The following is a 14,241-nucleotide window of genomic DNA, read 5'->3' on the forward strand; positions in this document are numbered from 1 at the left end:
GAAAGTCAATTTCAAACCAACTAGAGTACAAGTCCACTAACATGAGATAGTGCTTCCCGCGCAAGTCGAAGATATCAGCAGCCACGGACGACCATGGCAGAAGAAGGGACAGGTTGGGACAACAGCGGCTGTTTCTGCTGGTGTGGTGCCTGTCTGTTGCAGATCGCGCATGACTCTGTTTTTTCCCGAATGTACTTGGTCATTCCGGGCCAATAGATCATTCTTTTAGCGCGTAGTAGGGTGGCTTCAACGCCTGGGTGGCCACCGTGGATCTCCTCGTAATACTAATTTTGCAGAGAGAGGGGGGGGGGGGGGGGGGATGACCGTCTTATGGCCCTTTCCTATCACTCCGTCCTGTAGCACAAGTTCGTCACGTACCAAAAAGTAGGGTCGCAGTTCAGAGGGGGTGTTGGACTGTTTATTTGGCCAGCCGCCTTTGATGATTGAAGTCAGCAGCTGGGAGGTTTTGTCTGCGGCAGTGTGTTCGGCGAGGCGGCGCAGGCGGTCAGTTGGAATGAAAGAAACTTTCAGAACGGATCTTTATCAAATGGGTGTTGTTCACTTGTAGCACGTGGTGCTCAAGATAGAGTGTCTGCGATGTGCATGTCTTTTCCTTTTTGTAGACGATGCGAAAATCGAACCGTTGTAGCTGCATCATCATGCGTTGAAGCGTTGCTGGGGCTGCATGGATCAGCTTGCTTAGGATAGTAACCAACGGTTGGTGTCCAGTTTCTACCGTGAAAGTTTTGCCGAAAATAAAGTATTTGTGTTTAGATCAGACAAAAACTATGGAGAGCAGTTCATTCTCCATTGGTGCATAGCGCTGTTCGGTATCTGTTAGTGTTCGTGATGCGTAGGATACCGGCATGACATCGCCGTTGAAAGAGGTCTGCAGGCATGCAGCAACTAGTCAACTTATTTTAAGTCAACTTATACCTTACCTTCACCAAAACACTATCTTGGAAACTTTCCAATCAGGTTTCAGGGCTCACCATAGCACAGAGTCTGCCTTGCTGAAGGTACACAATGACCTACTCCTCACCGTTGACTCCGGCGACTGTGCAATCCTGCTCCTTCTTGACCTCAGTGCAGCATTTGATACTGTCGACCACACCATCCTAATTGACCGTCTCCGGGTTGGGGTTGGTATTGATGGCACTGCCCTGAGCTGGTTCATCTCCTACCTCAAAGGTAGGAGTTTCTCGATTAACATAGGCAACTCATTCTCCTCCCCAGCTAATCTCTGCTGTGGGGTTCCACAAGGTTCCATCCTTGGCCCCATTCTCTTCTCCCTGTACATGCTCCCCTTAGGCCAAGTCATTGAAAGGCACGGCATTTCCTTCCATTGTTACGCAGACGATACCCAACTCTATCTCCCCCTGAAGCCCAAAAACCAATCAAATCTGCTTAACCTTACCCACTGCCTCGAGGATATAAAGTGTTCGATGGCCCAGAACTTCCTCCAACTAAATGAGAGTAAGTCTGAGGTCATCCTTCTCGGCCCCTCGGACTCAATCAAAATGATAGCAGGCAGCCTTGGAAGCCTTACCCCACTACTCAAACCTCACGTCAAAAACCTTGGCGTGATATTTGACTCAGCACTGAAATTTGACAAACAAATCAATGCCGTGGTAAAAGCTAGCTTCTTTCAGCTTCGGACGATAACTAAAATAAAATAATTCCTCCAGTTTGATGACCTGGAAAAGATCATCCACACATTCATCTCCTCCCGCCTAGATTACTGCAACTCCCTTTACACTGGCATCAGCCAATCTTCCCTGTCCTGCCTGCAACTGGTCCAAAACGCCGCCGCGAGACTCCTGACGGGCACCCGAAAAAGGGACCACATCACCCCGATCCTGGCCTCTCTCCACTGGCTCCCTGTGCGGTTCCGTATAAACTTCAAGATACTCCTCCATGTCTACAAAGCCCTCAATGGGCTTGCCCCCACCTACATAAAAAATCTTCTCACCCACCACTCCACCTCCAGGCCCCTCAGATCGGCCGACTTGGGGTTGCTGAATATCCCACGGTCTAGGCATAAGCTCAGGGGCGACCGCGCCTTTGCGGTTGCAGCCCCCAGGCTGTGGAACAGCATCCCCTTTCCCATCAGAACTGCCCCCTCCATCGACTCTTTTAAGTCAAGACTAAAGACTTATCTATGCTCCCAAGCCTTTCCTGACGTCCTCTGAGTGAGGGCCACATGTATATGTGTATGTAGTCTGTTTTGTTGTGCTATTCTTATAACAAATGTAAAGCACTTTGGCCAACGAGAGTTGTTTTTTAAATGTGCTATATAAATAAATGTGACTTGACTTGACTTGACTAGTCCATACTGGGATGCATCGCAGGTAATCTTGACTGGCAGGTTTAGATTGAAGTAGGACAGAGTGGGTGCACTGGCGAGCTGTAATTTTAAAGTCTTGAAAGCTCGCTGGTGGTTTGGGTACCAGGACCAGGTGTTGTCCTTGTGGGTTAGTTGCCGCAGAGGGGCTGACAATTCGCTGAGATTGGGGCCAAATTTTCCCAGGTAGTTGACCATGCCTAGAAATCATTGTAGGCTGGTGACGTCAGTTGGTACCGGCAGCTCGTTGATTGCTGCAGTCTTCAGCGGATCGGGTTTCAGCTCATTGCTGGTGAACACGAGACCTACCTAAGTGACTTCGGGAACCCTGAACTTCCACTTCAGAGGGTTCTGTTTTAAATTGATGTATCTGGCACAGTCCAGTACTTTACGTAGGTTGACATCGTGCTCGGTGGCATCATGGCCATAAACTAGGATGTCGTCAACTATGATGGCACAGGGGAATTCTGCGAACAGTTGTTCCATTGCACGCTGGAAAACTTCGTGGGAGAGTTGATGCCAAAGGGCATTCTTAGGAATTGGTAACGTCCGATCGGGGTGGAGAAGGTTGTTAACGCCGATGAAGCACGGTCTAACGGGATTTGCCAGAACGAGTTTTTGGCATCCATGACTGAGAAAACCGTTGCGTTACCGATTTGTGCCGCTACGTCTTCGGTGTTGGCGTTTGATTGCTGTGTTCAAATCTTTAGGATTGATGCAGATGCGCAACTCCTTTTTGTCTTTATTTGTGGTGACAACCATGGTGGAAACCCAATCGGAGGGTTCGCTGACTTCGGCAAGAACTCCAATGGAGACCATACGTTTCAGTTCATCGTGTATTTGCTCACGCATACCATGCGGGATGCGGTGAGGGGCACGTACGATTGGGGTGACTGTATGGTTAACAATGATCTTGTATATAGTAGGTAGTTTGCCGAGTTTGTTGTCAAACAAATCCTTGTAGTTGGATAGCATCTGTCTGGTTGGTTCCTCTGTCAAACAGAGTTTGTGGACAGCACGCCTGAAATAGACCAAACCCAGGTCATGGCACGCATCGATGCCTAGCAGGGTTTCAGAACTTGGCTGAACGATGTAAAATAGCAAGTCTTTGGTCTGTTCATTGATGGTACATTTGAAATCAGCCTTGCCCAGTGGGTGAAGAATTTCCTCTCCGTAAGCATGTAGAGGAGTCTTTTTTCATGAGCTCAGTGGTTCTTATCTTGTTGAACACTTTGAGTGACATGCCATTCACACAGGCGCCGGTATCAGTGGTTTGTTATTGATTATCATGGTCACAGCAGGATCAGTCACTTTGCCTGGGGTGCGCAGGTTTAGGGAAAGTACGGTAGACTCAGTGTCTTATCAGAGTCGTTCCCGTGGGAAGATTCGTCTTGTTCATGGGAATCAGAATCAGAGTTGTTGAATCAGGTGCAGCTTCATCCTTGAAGCTGTACTCCCACTGGATCGACAACAATCAGCAAAGTGGTTGAGTTTCTTGCAATTATGACATACTTTCCCATGGGCTACACAAAATTGGCGCCCCCTGGGGTGGAAATAGTTACAGTTTGTGCACCTCGTGTTAGGCATGTTCTGATCTTTGCTGGACGCATTGAGAAATCTTTGCTGAGAGTAACTAGCCAGATTCACATTCAACTGTTGATTAGCATTCGCGCTATCAAAATCAGCCACAGTGGTGCCACAATCTCAGCCATTCGACAAGCATGAAAGTCAGTTCTGCATTCCACAGCAGTTCGGCTCGCAGCTTGCGGTCGCTCATTCCTCCCACAATTTTATCGCAAACTCATTTGTCAACTCACCAAATCTGCATCGAGAGCTGATGTGTCTCAGGTCACTGATGAATCATTCCACAGGCTCATCAGCCTGATGCATTCGAGCAAAAAATCTTGTTCTCTCAAGGATTCTGTTAGACGGCAGGTCACACAGTTCTCTAAACTTCCTCAGCAACACCATAGGATCTTATACGATGAATGTTATAATTAGGCGGGGTTATAATTACTAAGCATTCTAATTGGCTAACATGCTATAGCCAATCTACATCCTAGATGAAAACCTGCTCCAAAGCGTTCAGGACCTCAGACTGGGGCAGAGTCACCTTCCAACAGGATAGCAACCCCAAGACAATGCAAGAGTGGCTTTGTGAATGTCCTTGAGTGGCCCAGCCAGAGCCCGGACTTGAACCCGATCGAACATCTCTGGAGGGACCTGAAAATAGCTGTGCATGGAGATTCCCCATCCAATCTGACAGAGCTTGAGAGGATCTGCAGAGAAGATTGGGAGAAATTACCCAAATACAGGTGTGCCAAGTTTGTAGCGTCATACCCAAGACGACTTGAGGCTGTAATCACTGCCAAAAGTGCCTCAACAAAGTACTGAGTAAAGGGTCTGAATACTTATGTAAATGTGATATTTCAGTTATTTATTTTTAATTACTCCACAAAATTTTCTAAACACCTTTTTCGGTTTTTTATTATGGGGTACTGTGTGTAGATTGATGATTAAAAAAAAAGAATTTATTCCATTTTAAAATAAGGCTGTAACAACAAAATGTGGAAAAAATGATGGGATCTGAACACTTTCTGAATTCACTATATATCCAGGCTACTGTTTGGGGGCCTGTAGATAACTCCCATTAGGGTATTTTTACCCTTACAATTCCTCAGTTCTATCCATACTGACTCTACATCTTCTGATTCTATGTCACTCCTCACAAGGGACTGAATTTCATTCCTCACCAAGAGAGCTACGCACCCCCACTGCCTACCTGCCTGTCATTTTGATAGGTACACAAAATTGCTGGAGGAACTCAGCGGGTGCAGCAGCATCTATGGAGCGAAGGAAATAGGCGACGTTTCGGGCCGAAACCCTTCTTCAGTCATTTTGATAGAACGTATACCCTTGAATATTCAGTTCGCAGCCCTGGTCCCTTGCAGCCATGTCTCTGTAATTCCCACAACATCATACTTGCCAATTTCTAACTGAGCCTGAAGCTAATCCACTTTATTTCTCATACTTCGTGCTTTCATATTTTATTCTTTTAATCCATTACTGCCCTCACCTTCCATATTAATTCCTATTTCACTTGGCCATAATCTCCTATCCCTTCTTCCTGAGCTTTCTGCCCCGTTAACTTTCTGCCCCGTTAACTCTAGTGTCTCAACTTTTCTTATACTCTCATTCCCTTTAACTCCATCCTTAGATCTCCAGTTTGTCTCCTCCCACCCACTATTTAGATTAAACCCACCCGTGTAGCATTGGCAAACCTACCTGCCAGAATGATGGTCCCCCGCCTGTTAAGGTGCAATGCTTTCCTTTTGTACAATTCATCCTTACCCCAAAACTGATCCCAGTGGTCTAAGAATCTAAATCCCTGCTTCCTGCACCAGCTCCTCAGCCACACATTCAGATCCCCTATCTCCATGTTCCTGCCATCACCAGCATGAGGAACTGGAAGCAAAGCGGAGATAACCATCCTGGAGGTCATGCTTTTCAGCTTTCTTCCGAGTTCTTTGCTCTTCTTCCCATCATTTGTGCCGACAAGCACTCCACTACAGGCTGCTCACATTCACCCTTCAGGATGCTCTACAATCCGGTACCTCCTGGATCCTGGCACCAGGGAGGTAACACACCATCCTTGAATCCCGCCTGTTGCCAGAGAAACATTGGTCTGTACCTCTCACGATGTAGTCCCCTACTACCACAGCTCTGCCTGACGTCTGTCTCTTCGGTTTTGCTTCAGTGTCACCTTTTGACTCGCAGACGTGTCCCCCATTAATAGCAGTGTCTTCTGTCCCAACAGCTTCCAAGAGTGTGAACCGTTTTCAAGAGGTACACCCCCCGGGGTCTCCAGTACTCCAAGCTTCCTTCCCTTCCTCATCGTCATCCACCTTCTCTCTTTGGGTATCTTCAGTGTAATGATCTCACTGTAGGTCCTGTCCAGGAAACTCTTTTTCCCGGATGATCCTGAGCTCATCAAGTTGCTTCTCCAGTGACCCAACATGGTCCTTCAGGAGCTGAACCTGGACATACTTTCCACAGTTGTAGCAGCCAGAGGCACCATCAATGTCCCTGATCTCCCACATCCAGCAAGCAACACACTGAATCAGCTTACCGGTCATTTCTTCACCACTTCTCGCCCTCTTCAAGTTTGGCAGAGTCTCCTCCCTCAGCCTCCTCGCCGAAGCCACTTGAGCCAAAGACTCGCACTTTTCTCATAAGAATCTTGAGCCAAAGACTCGCATTTTTCTCATAAGAATCTTGAGCCAAAGACTCGCACTTTCTCACAAGGCACTTCCCTCGACAAGGCCACTCCCCGACAGGCCGCTCCCCTAGAGCAAACCGTGCTTATATTGGCTGATAAACTGCCTAATTCGCCAATTTACGAATTTAATTCCTCAGCCAATCCCCGTATTCTTTCACCTGCCGCTCATCAGCCGACCTTGAACGTATGTGTTGTTGGCTGGTTCCGTCCAGATTTAAATTAATTACCACTGAAAAGAAACTGAAAAAAACCTCCCAAGAGCTTACCTTCTCAGCCAATCCCCGCACTGTTTCACCTGCCGTTCCTCTGCCGACCTGGAGTTGGCCATTTGGTAACATTCCAATTTACAGCATATTACATTTAACCTCCATTTTCTGAATCATTTGAAGGAACTGGTACATATCATTTAAGAGCCTCCGTAGCATGCTTATAATATCCTAGAACAGGGTAGGATTACCGGCCTAAAGAACAATGTACCTCCTGCTATTTAATTGTCAAATTCAGCGTACTTAGGTTGGCATCATTGGTGGCCTGCAGATGCAAAGGCTGCAGGGTCAGAGGAAGAGCTCATATTTGCAGTGGAAATTCTACTGAGCTGTGCGAGTTGACTGGTAGATAAGAAAATGGGTGCTTAAGCTTGCTTGCCAAATTTATGATACGAATAGTTTGTAAGCGCCACAAAAAGCCTGTAAGTGCCAAATGACATGGAAAAACCTAATGATGGGTAAGATTTGTACCAATTTTCAGACAAGTTAATTTACATGACACATTTTTACCTTCTATGGCAGTAGAGTTCCTACACTTGTTCAACTTGCATGCTGTAACTGTTCCACTGTTATTTCCCTTCCTGCTTTCCTGTAAAGAAAGCAAAAATGACACAAATAATTCTACTCTTCAAGAGTTTATATTTCAATGTCTGTGAAGTTATACAGAGCTAATTAAAATTACTGTTGTACCATGTCCTACTTTAAAACTGCTCAAAAGTATTTTTTCCAATTTAAATCCATATAAACATGCCTTTTCTTTATAGTGCCATTCTCAAACACAGGAGAAAATATTTAATAACCAATTACCAGAAGCTATGTTAAAGTTCAATTTGCTTCAAACAGGTAACACAAAATTCAGTACTACAGTGACGCCTTTATTTTGCCAGGCGGGAGTGGGAGGACAGCTCTCACAGTATGTAAACACAGACTACTGAGTCCCTCTTTCTTCACATGCAGAGGTAATGTTCAGATATATTTATACCCTAATAATCAGCAATTCTTTATCTTAGAGCATTGTGCAACCTCTTGCCTTGTTCATATATGGTTAAAATCAGAGGATTGGCAGGTTCTTCCGATAGAGGAAGTTAGCCCATATATGGTTATGCTGACGGAGCTATTTTTTGCAGATTCAAGCACTCGTGTTTTTTGACCGTGTTGATTAATTGTTTGTACATTACAATCTGCAGAGTAAAGGTTATGAACCGAGTTATCTGAACATCTTTCTGATTGTTTATATCATAGAGCAAAAATATCGAGTCTTATTGTGCTGAAATCTTGCTTGTGTTGGAGAAGAAAGGCAAAACATTCATGTTATTGTGCTGTAATCTCGCTAGTGTTTGTATTATGGGAAAAGACACTTGGTGTTTATGCAGAACTCTCGCTAGTGTAGTAGGAGAAAGGTTAGGCATTCATTTTCTAACTCCTAAATCTACAGCAAAATCCATTTTGTAACTTACAAATCTTTAAACTCTTTCATTCCTTCCTCTTATCATTACATGATAACATTTACAGTCCGTGGTAGGTACACAATGGTCACAAGAATCTAACAATAAAAATCAGAGCGAAAAAAGATAGCCATAATGTAACGCAGTAACCCAGAGTCCACCAAACCATCTGAATGGCCACCAGCTCCCACTTCCTTCATTGTACCAATGCATGTCACTGCCAACCTGACGGATCTTTATGATCAATACATATTATAGTAAGAAAGGGTTTTATTATTATATTTATTAATCAGTTGCAGAAATGGAGGCATACGTGTCCGATTGTAATTTGATTTAAACCAGTCCTTGAAGGGATACCTTCTTCAGCATGCATTAGGATATGGCACAAACCCAACATACTAATCAGATAGGAAAGCCTGTTTTCCTCACAGCTGCGAGTTCACTGTGTTCTGTGTGAAAGTTGTTAGTTGAATTTCATATTCTAATTTCTACCTTCATATCCCAAATGCTGTTGTTTCCCGGCGACATCCCTGGCAGCCAAGGGTATGCTCATAACCCGCATACAAAGTGTGTTATATTTACTGGTTGTGGTGGTCTCAGAGAAGAGATTGTGGTGCGTGAGTTGTTTCCCAAATATACTCTTTTTCTTGGGTTGTTACAATGACAAGTGGCATTTATTGGTTTACGGGGATTACTTACTAGTCTCAGTTGGGGAATTCTCCAAATTCTGGTCTCATCTATTTTCCAACCTGGTTTAAATGGGGGAGTGTACCATCCTTTAAAATTGTTATATATATATGACTTTATGAAGAAATATACACATAGATTTCAAACTATATTTTTAGACCCTTTAGAAGAAGCAATGAATATTAAGGCTGATTCACAAAAATTAATATCATATTTTTATAATAATATATTATATAGAGAATCACCCTCAACAGAAGCACTAAGGGAAGATTGGGAACATGAGCTAATGATAAAGATCTCGAAGGACAGATGGGAAAAGTATTTGATGAATACACATAACTGTTCTATTAACGCAAGACATAATTTAAATTAAATGTCTTTATTTATATAGCACATTTTTAGTCAACTTGCATTGACCCCAAAGTGCTTCACATAATTACATTCACACACACAGGCAAAGATGGGTGAAGTGTCTTGCCCAAGGACACACACAGGCAAAGGTGGGTGAAGTGTCTTGCCCAAGGACACAACGACAGTATGCACTCCAAGCGTGATGCGAACCAGCTACCTTCCGGTTGCCAGCCGAACACTTAGCCCATTGTGCCATCTGTCATCCCAGACTTTAATTTAATTCAATTCAAATTATTACATAGACTATTATTCCAAAACGAGGTTGAATAAATTTTATCCAAACGTCTCTCCCAGATGCGATAAATGTTTGTTTCAAAACGCTAATATTCATTTGTAGGATGTACAAAGTTGAATAAATTTTGGAGTGATATATTTACAAAGCTCTTCAAGTCAAGAATAGAACCCAAAATGGAATGTATTATATTTGGAATAATAGGAGAAGATACCAAATTAAATAAAGACCAAAATTGCTGATTTCAATTCATGACGTGGATAGATTTACATCTCCGAATATAGATTTGAAAAATTCTCTTTTAAGGGGCCTTCTCTTCTATTTCTACTTCCCACTTTTTATTTTTTATTTTTTATATACACACTTCACATTTTTCTACACTCTACCATCTATTTTTCCCCTTTCTATTGTTTTCTTTTTCTTGTCTTGCTTACTTCCTTCTAATAACATAAAACTAGAGGTTGTACATAGAATGGATTACAGTATGACATAGTTGGCACCTAAAATTAGGTGTCACTGTATTGTTTTGTACTGTATTAACTTCTAATAAAATAAACCAAAAAAATGAAAAAAATGTTATATATATATTATTAATATATAGTTATTAATTTAGTTATCCTTTTTCCAGTTACCAATTCTTTTGCAATCGGTTAGGTGTATCCAACGAGGATGATCTTCGACCTTTACTGCTGGAGGTGTAGTCAGTAGTACTTGGAAGGGCCCCTTCCACCGTTCTCCCAGTTACTTATTATTACATAGTCTCCTAGTTGTAAGGATTCGCCGTTATGGTCAGCTGATAGTGGTTTCTGCGTTTCTGTGGTTCAGTGTCTTCCGTAAGACTGACAAGGTTCGGGTCAATTGCTGTGCATATGTAATTAATTCATCACTAAGATCCTGTCCAGTCTCAGTCAAGGCTTGACCTAAACTCTGTAACTACTTACAAGGCAGACCCTTTAAAAATGGATCATTATTTAAAAAAAAAACAATTTAAAAATTATTTCCAATTCATTCAGTCTATCTTCCAACATGCACAATTTCAAATTAACAGATTTTTTTTCCTGAGATAAAGGCATTTCCAATCACATCCAACATCTCAATCTGGATTCCACTTTTCTGACAGAGCCGTTCTGTCTACTAGAATCTTTGGTTTTGCGGGGACCAATGTGCAGAATTCGTAATCTGCTGTGCGGGCAGTAATGTTAGCTGGGGGATTCCCCCGGGATACTTCGTTGTGGCCACTCATATGGGCATTGCACTTATTAATGGCCAATTGGACTGGAACGACTAAGGCATGCAGTAGCTGTGCAGTAGCCAGCACTGTTTTTAAGTTGCGAAGGTCTTCTTCTTGTTGGAGTGAGAGAGAATTGCTGTGGTAGTTTAATGTATCCACTGCCAGTAGAAATTAACCAAGGCCAGAAAAGCCCTCATCTGTTTTAGGGGTGGTCGGGCTGGTATGGTTCACAATGGGATTGGTCCAATTCCCTGTAATTCAGGGTCTTGCCGCACCTCACACTTGCCCGGTTACTCACAATCTTTCCCCTCTCTCTCCATCAGGGAGACAAGCTCTGTATTTGCAAACAGGTCAGTTTGTTGTTTCGAGTATGTTTTAAACTGTACCGACTGTTGGCTGCACAATATAAAAGTTCTTAGGGCAGTGAATAGCCTCAATTCCTGCGGGGTAGTTAAGGTACTGTAGATCAGTGTCACTCCACCCACAGGTTTAATAGAAAGCCTGTTTTCTCTTTTTTCCCCAGTCTTGAGTTATGTGTTAAGATGAAGTTACCTATGCTGTATTGCTAATAAAAGTATTTTGATCTTAATCACTGTTCGTGAGTTAAGTCATTTGAACAACAGGTTCCAACAACATGGTGTTAGAAAACTTGGACTCACTCCTTGCCTAATTATATTGCTTTTATTTTAGTTTGTTATTTTATCCAGTACATGTTCTACTATGGCTTCTGCTCTCAGAAAACCAGAGATCCTGGTGTTTGACAAAGACCTCACAGAACGGTGGTGCATATTTGAAGAGGATTTCACCATTTACATACACGCGGCTCACCCAGCTGCTGCTCCATGTGTTCGTGCCTCAATACTCCTTAATCTAGCAGGCACAGAAGCTGCTCGGTGTGCCAGAAGATTTCATTATGAACCTGCTAGATTTGACCAGATTGCTCCGGCTAAATTTATCCGGGACCCCGACTGCTTGCTACGCAAATTCCGACAGTTATGTGAGTTACAACCAATTTAGTCATGGAGAGACACTTGTTCTTCTCACGAAGCCAGAGACATGGCAAACCTGTTGAAACGTATGTAAGTGCTTTGAAGCACAATGCCAGTCGGTGTGCTTTTGGAGATTTATGTGACAGCGTAGCCCGTGACCGTCTGGTCTATGGTGTCCGCAATGATAAATTACGGTTCCAAAGCGTTTCCTTGACTACGGCTTAATAACTGCGAAAAATCGTATACTCAAATTCTGGAAAAAGATAACAGTTCCCACAGTGAAGATGTGGATCACTGAAAGGACCGAGACGCGGGGGGGGGGGGGGGGGGGGAGGGAAGGATAGTGGGACATATCTCCGTTTTTTTTCTCTCTTTTTTTTTTCTCTTCACGCACTTCATTCTTTACTTTTTACTTTTGTTTTCCGTTTCATGTATTAATTTATAAAGTGTTAAAAATGAAGCTGTACGAAAATTGTATAATTGTTATGCCGATTGCTTTATTCTTGTACAATTGCTTCTAATAAAATAAACATTAAAAAATATATAAATTACGGGACGAGTTTCTGCGCGATACTGAACTTACTCTAGAGGCTGCTGAAAACCGCTGCCGCGTTGCTGAAATGGCTGATACTTATACAAAAGTTTTGGGACATGGCCCCCACTCTGTTCATGACATTATTGTTGTCACCACATTTAATCAAATCTCTCGCCTTTCTCCTCAAGTGCCCATCGTTCTATCGCTAAACTCATAGACAATTGTTTTAACTGTGGGTGTTCGCATGTTGCAGCTCGTGATCGTTGCCCTGCATATGGAAAATGTTGATATTTCTGTAAAGAAAGGAACCACTTCTTCAAATACTGCCACTCGAGTAGCAACAGAGTTCAAACAAGACAACCTGTCAATTCACTCGACCATGAGAACCTGCTCTCGGAACGCTCTCAACCAGCTCCCATGGATTTTCAGCCTGCTAGCGAAGATTCTGATTTGGATGTTCACTCCCTGTCTGATTTACCACATAAACATCAAGATCCCAACGTTGCTTTGCTCATTAATGGCAAGAAACCTTTTCTGCCAGTTGATACTGGAGCCAGGTGTAATGTGATGTGTTTATCTGAATTTAAAAAGATATGAAAAACAGAGACTATCACTCCTACAGATGCCTCCCTTCTGCCATTTGCTGCAGGTCCAGTGCACCCTACCGGTCAAGTTGAGTTATGCTGCTGTCTTAACTCACGTATCCACAAACTGAATTTGTGTGTTGTTCGTGAGAATGTGCCATCCCTGCTGGGTGTCAACGCCTGTCATGACCTGGGGCTTGTCTCTTTCAGTCCTTGTTTGTCATCTGACCACAACCTGTGACTTTACACAAAAAATCCTGACGCAATACAAACCTTTGTTTGACAAGCTGGGCAGGTTGCCTGTTAAATACACAATTACAATCAACCCTGAGGTACTTCCGTCCAGCACATAGGATTCTCCATGCCATGCGGGAACGTGTTCAAAGGGAACTCAACAGAATGGTGTCTCTAGGTGTTATTGCCCCCATCGCTGACTCCACGGATTGGGTCTCGACCATGGTTGTGGCAATAAAGAAGAATAAGGACGAAATACGGATTTGCATCAATTCCAAGGACTTAAACACAGCCATTAAATGACCTCACTATCCCATGCGCACTGTGGACGAGATTGCAGCGCAGCTGGCTGAAGTGACTGTATTCACAGTACTCGATGCCAAGAGTTCATTCTGGCAGATTCCGCTGGAACACAACTCCTAAGTTAACTACCTTCAGCACACCATTCGGGCGATACATATTTCTTTGCATGCCTTTTGGTATAAGCTCTGCTAGTGAGGTATTTCAAAGAACTATGGAGCAAATATTTGCAGGTTACCCATGCTCCATTATAGTGGATGATATCCTCGTTGCTGGACAAACTATCGAAGAACACGATGCTAATCTGACAAAGGTCCTGGATCGCGCCAATGCCATCAACCTCAAGTTAGACCTCCAAAAATGTAAATTCAGGGTAAGTGAGCACTAAGGACGGCCTAAAAACTGATCCGGCAAAAACCAGTGCCATCAACGAGCTCCCGGTACCCAACGACATGCTCACTCTGCAGAGATTCCTTGGCAAGGTTAACTACCGGAGTAAATTTATTCCAAACTTCAGTGAAATATCAGCCCCGCTGCACCAGCTTACCCACAAAGACACTGTTTGAGCCCGGCACAAACAACAGCAGAGTGCGTTCGACACTCTTAAGCAGCAGATATCTTGTGCTCCTACTCTCGCTTATTTTGAATCTAAAGGGCCTGTCCCACTGTACGAGGTAATTCAAGAGTTCTCCTGAGTTTTGCCC

General features: G+C 43.5%; 1 protein-coding gene across 1 annotated transcript in view; it reads right to left on the reverse strand.

Annotated features, from left to right (window-relative positions):
* Positions 1–14,241, reverse strand: part of LOC116976742 — a 415,857-nt gene that overhangs the window by 53,819 nt on the left and 347,797 nt on the right. Inside the window, exon 27 of the mRNA XM_033026631.1 lies at positions 7,400–7,478. Coding sequence (XP_032882522.1) covers positions 7,400–7,478 — 79 coding nt within the window. The remainder of the gene's footprint in view (positions 1–7,399; positions 7,479–14,241) is intronic.

This window comes from Amblyraja radiata, chromosome 9, assembly GCF_010909765.2.
Source record: "Amblyraja radiata isolate CabotCenter1 chromosome 9, sAmbRad1.1.pri, whole genome shotgun sequence".
NCBI classification, from domain to species: Eukaryota; Metazoa; Chordata; class Chondrichthyes; order Rajiformes; family Rajidae; genus Amblyraja; species Amblyraja radiata.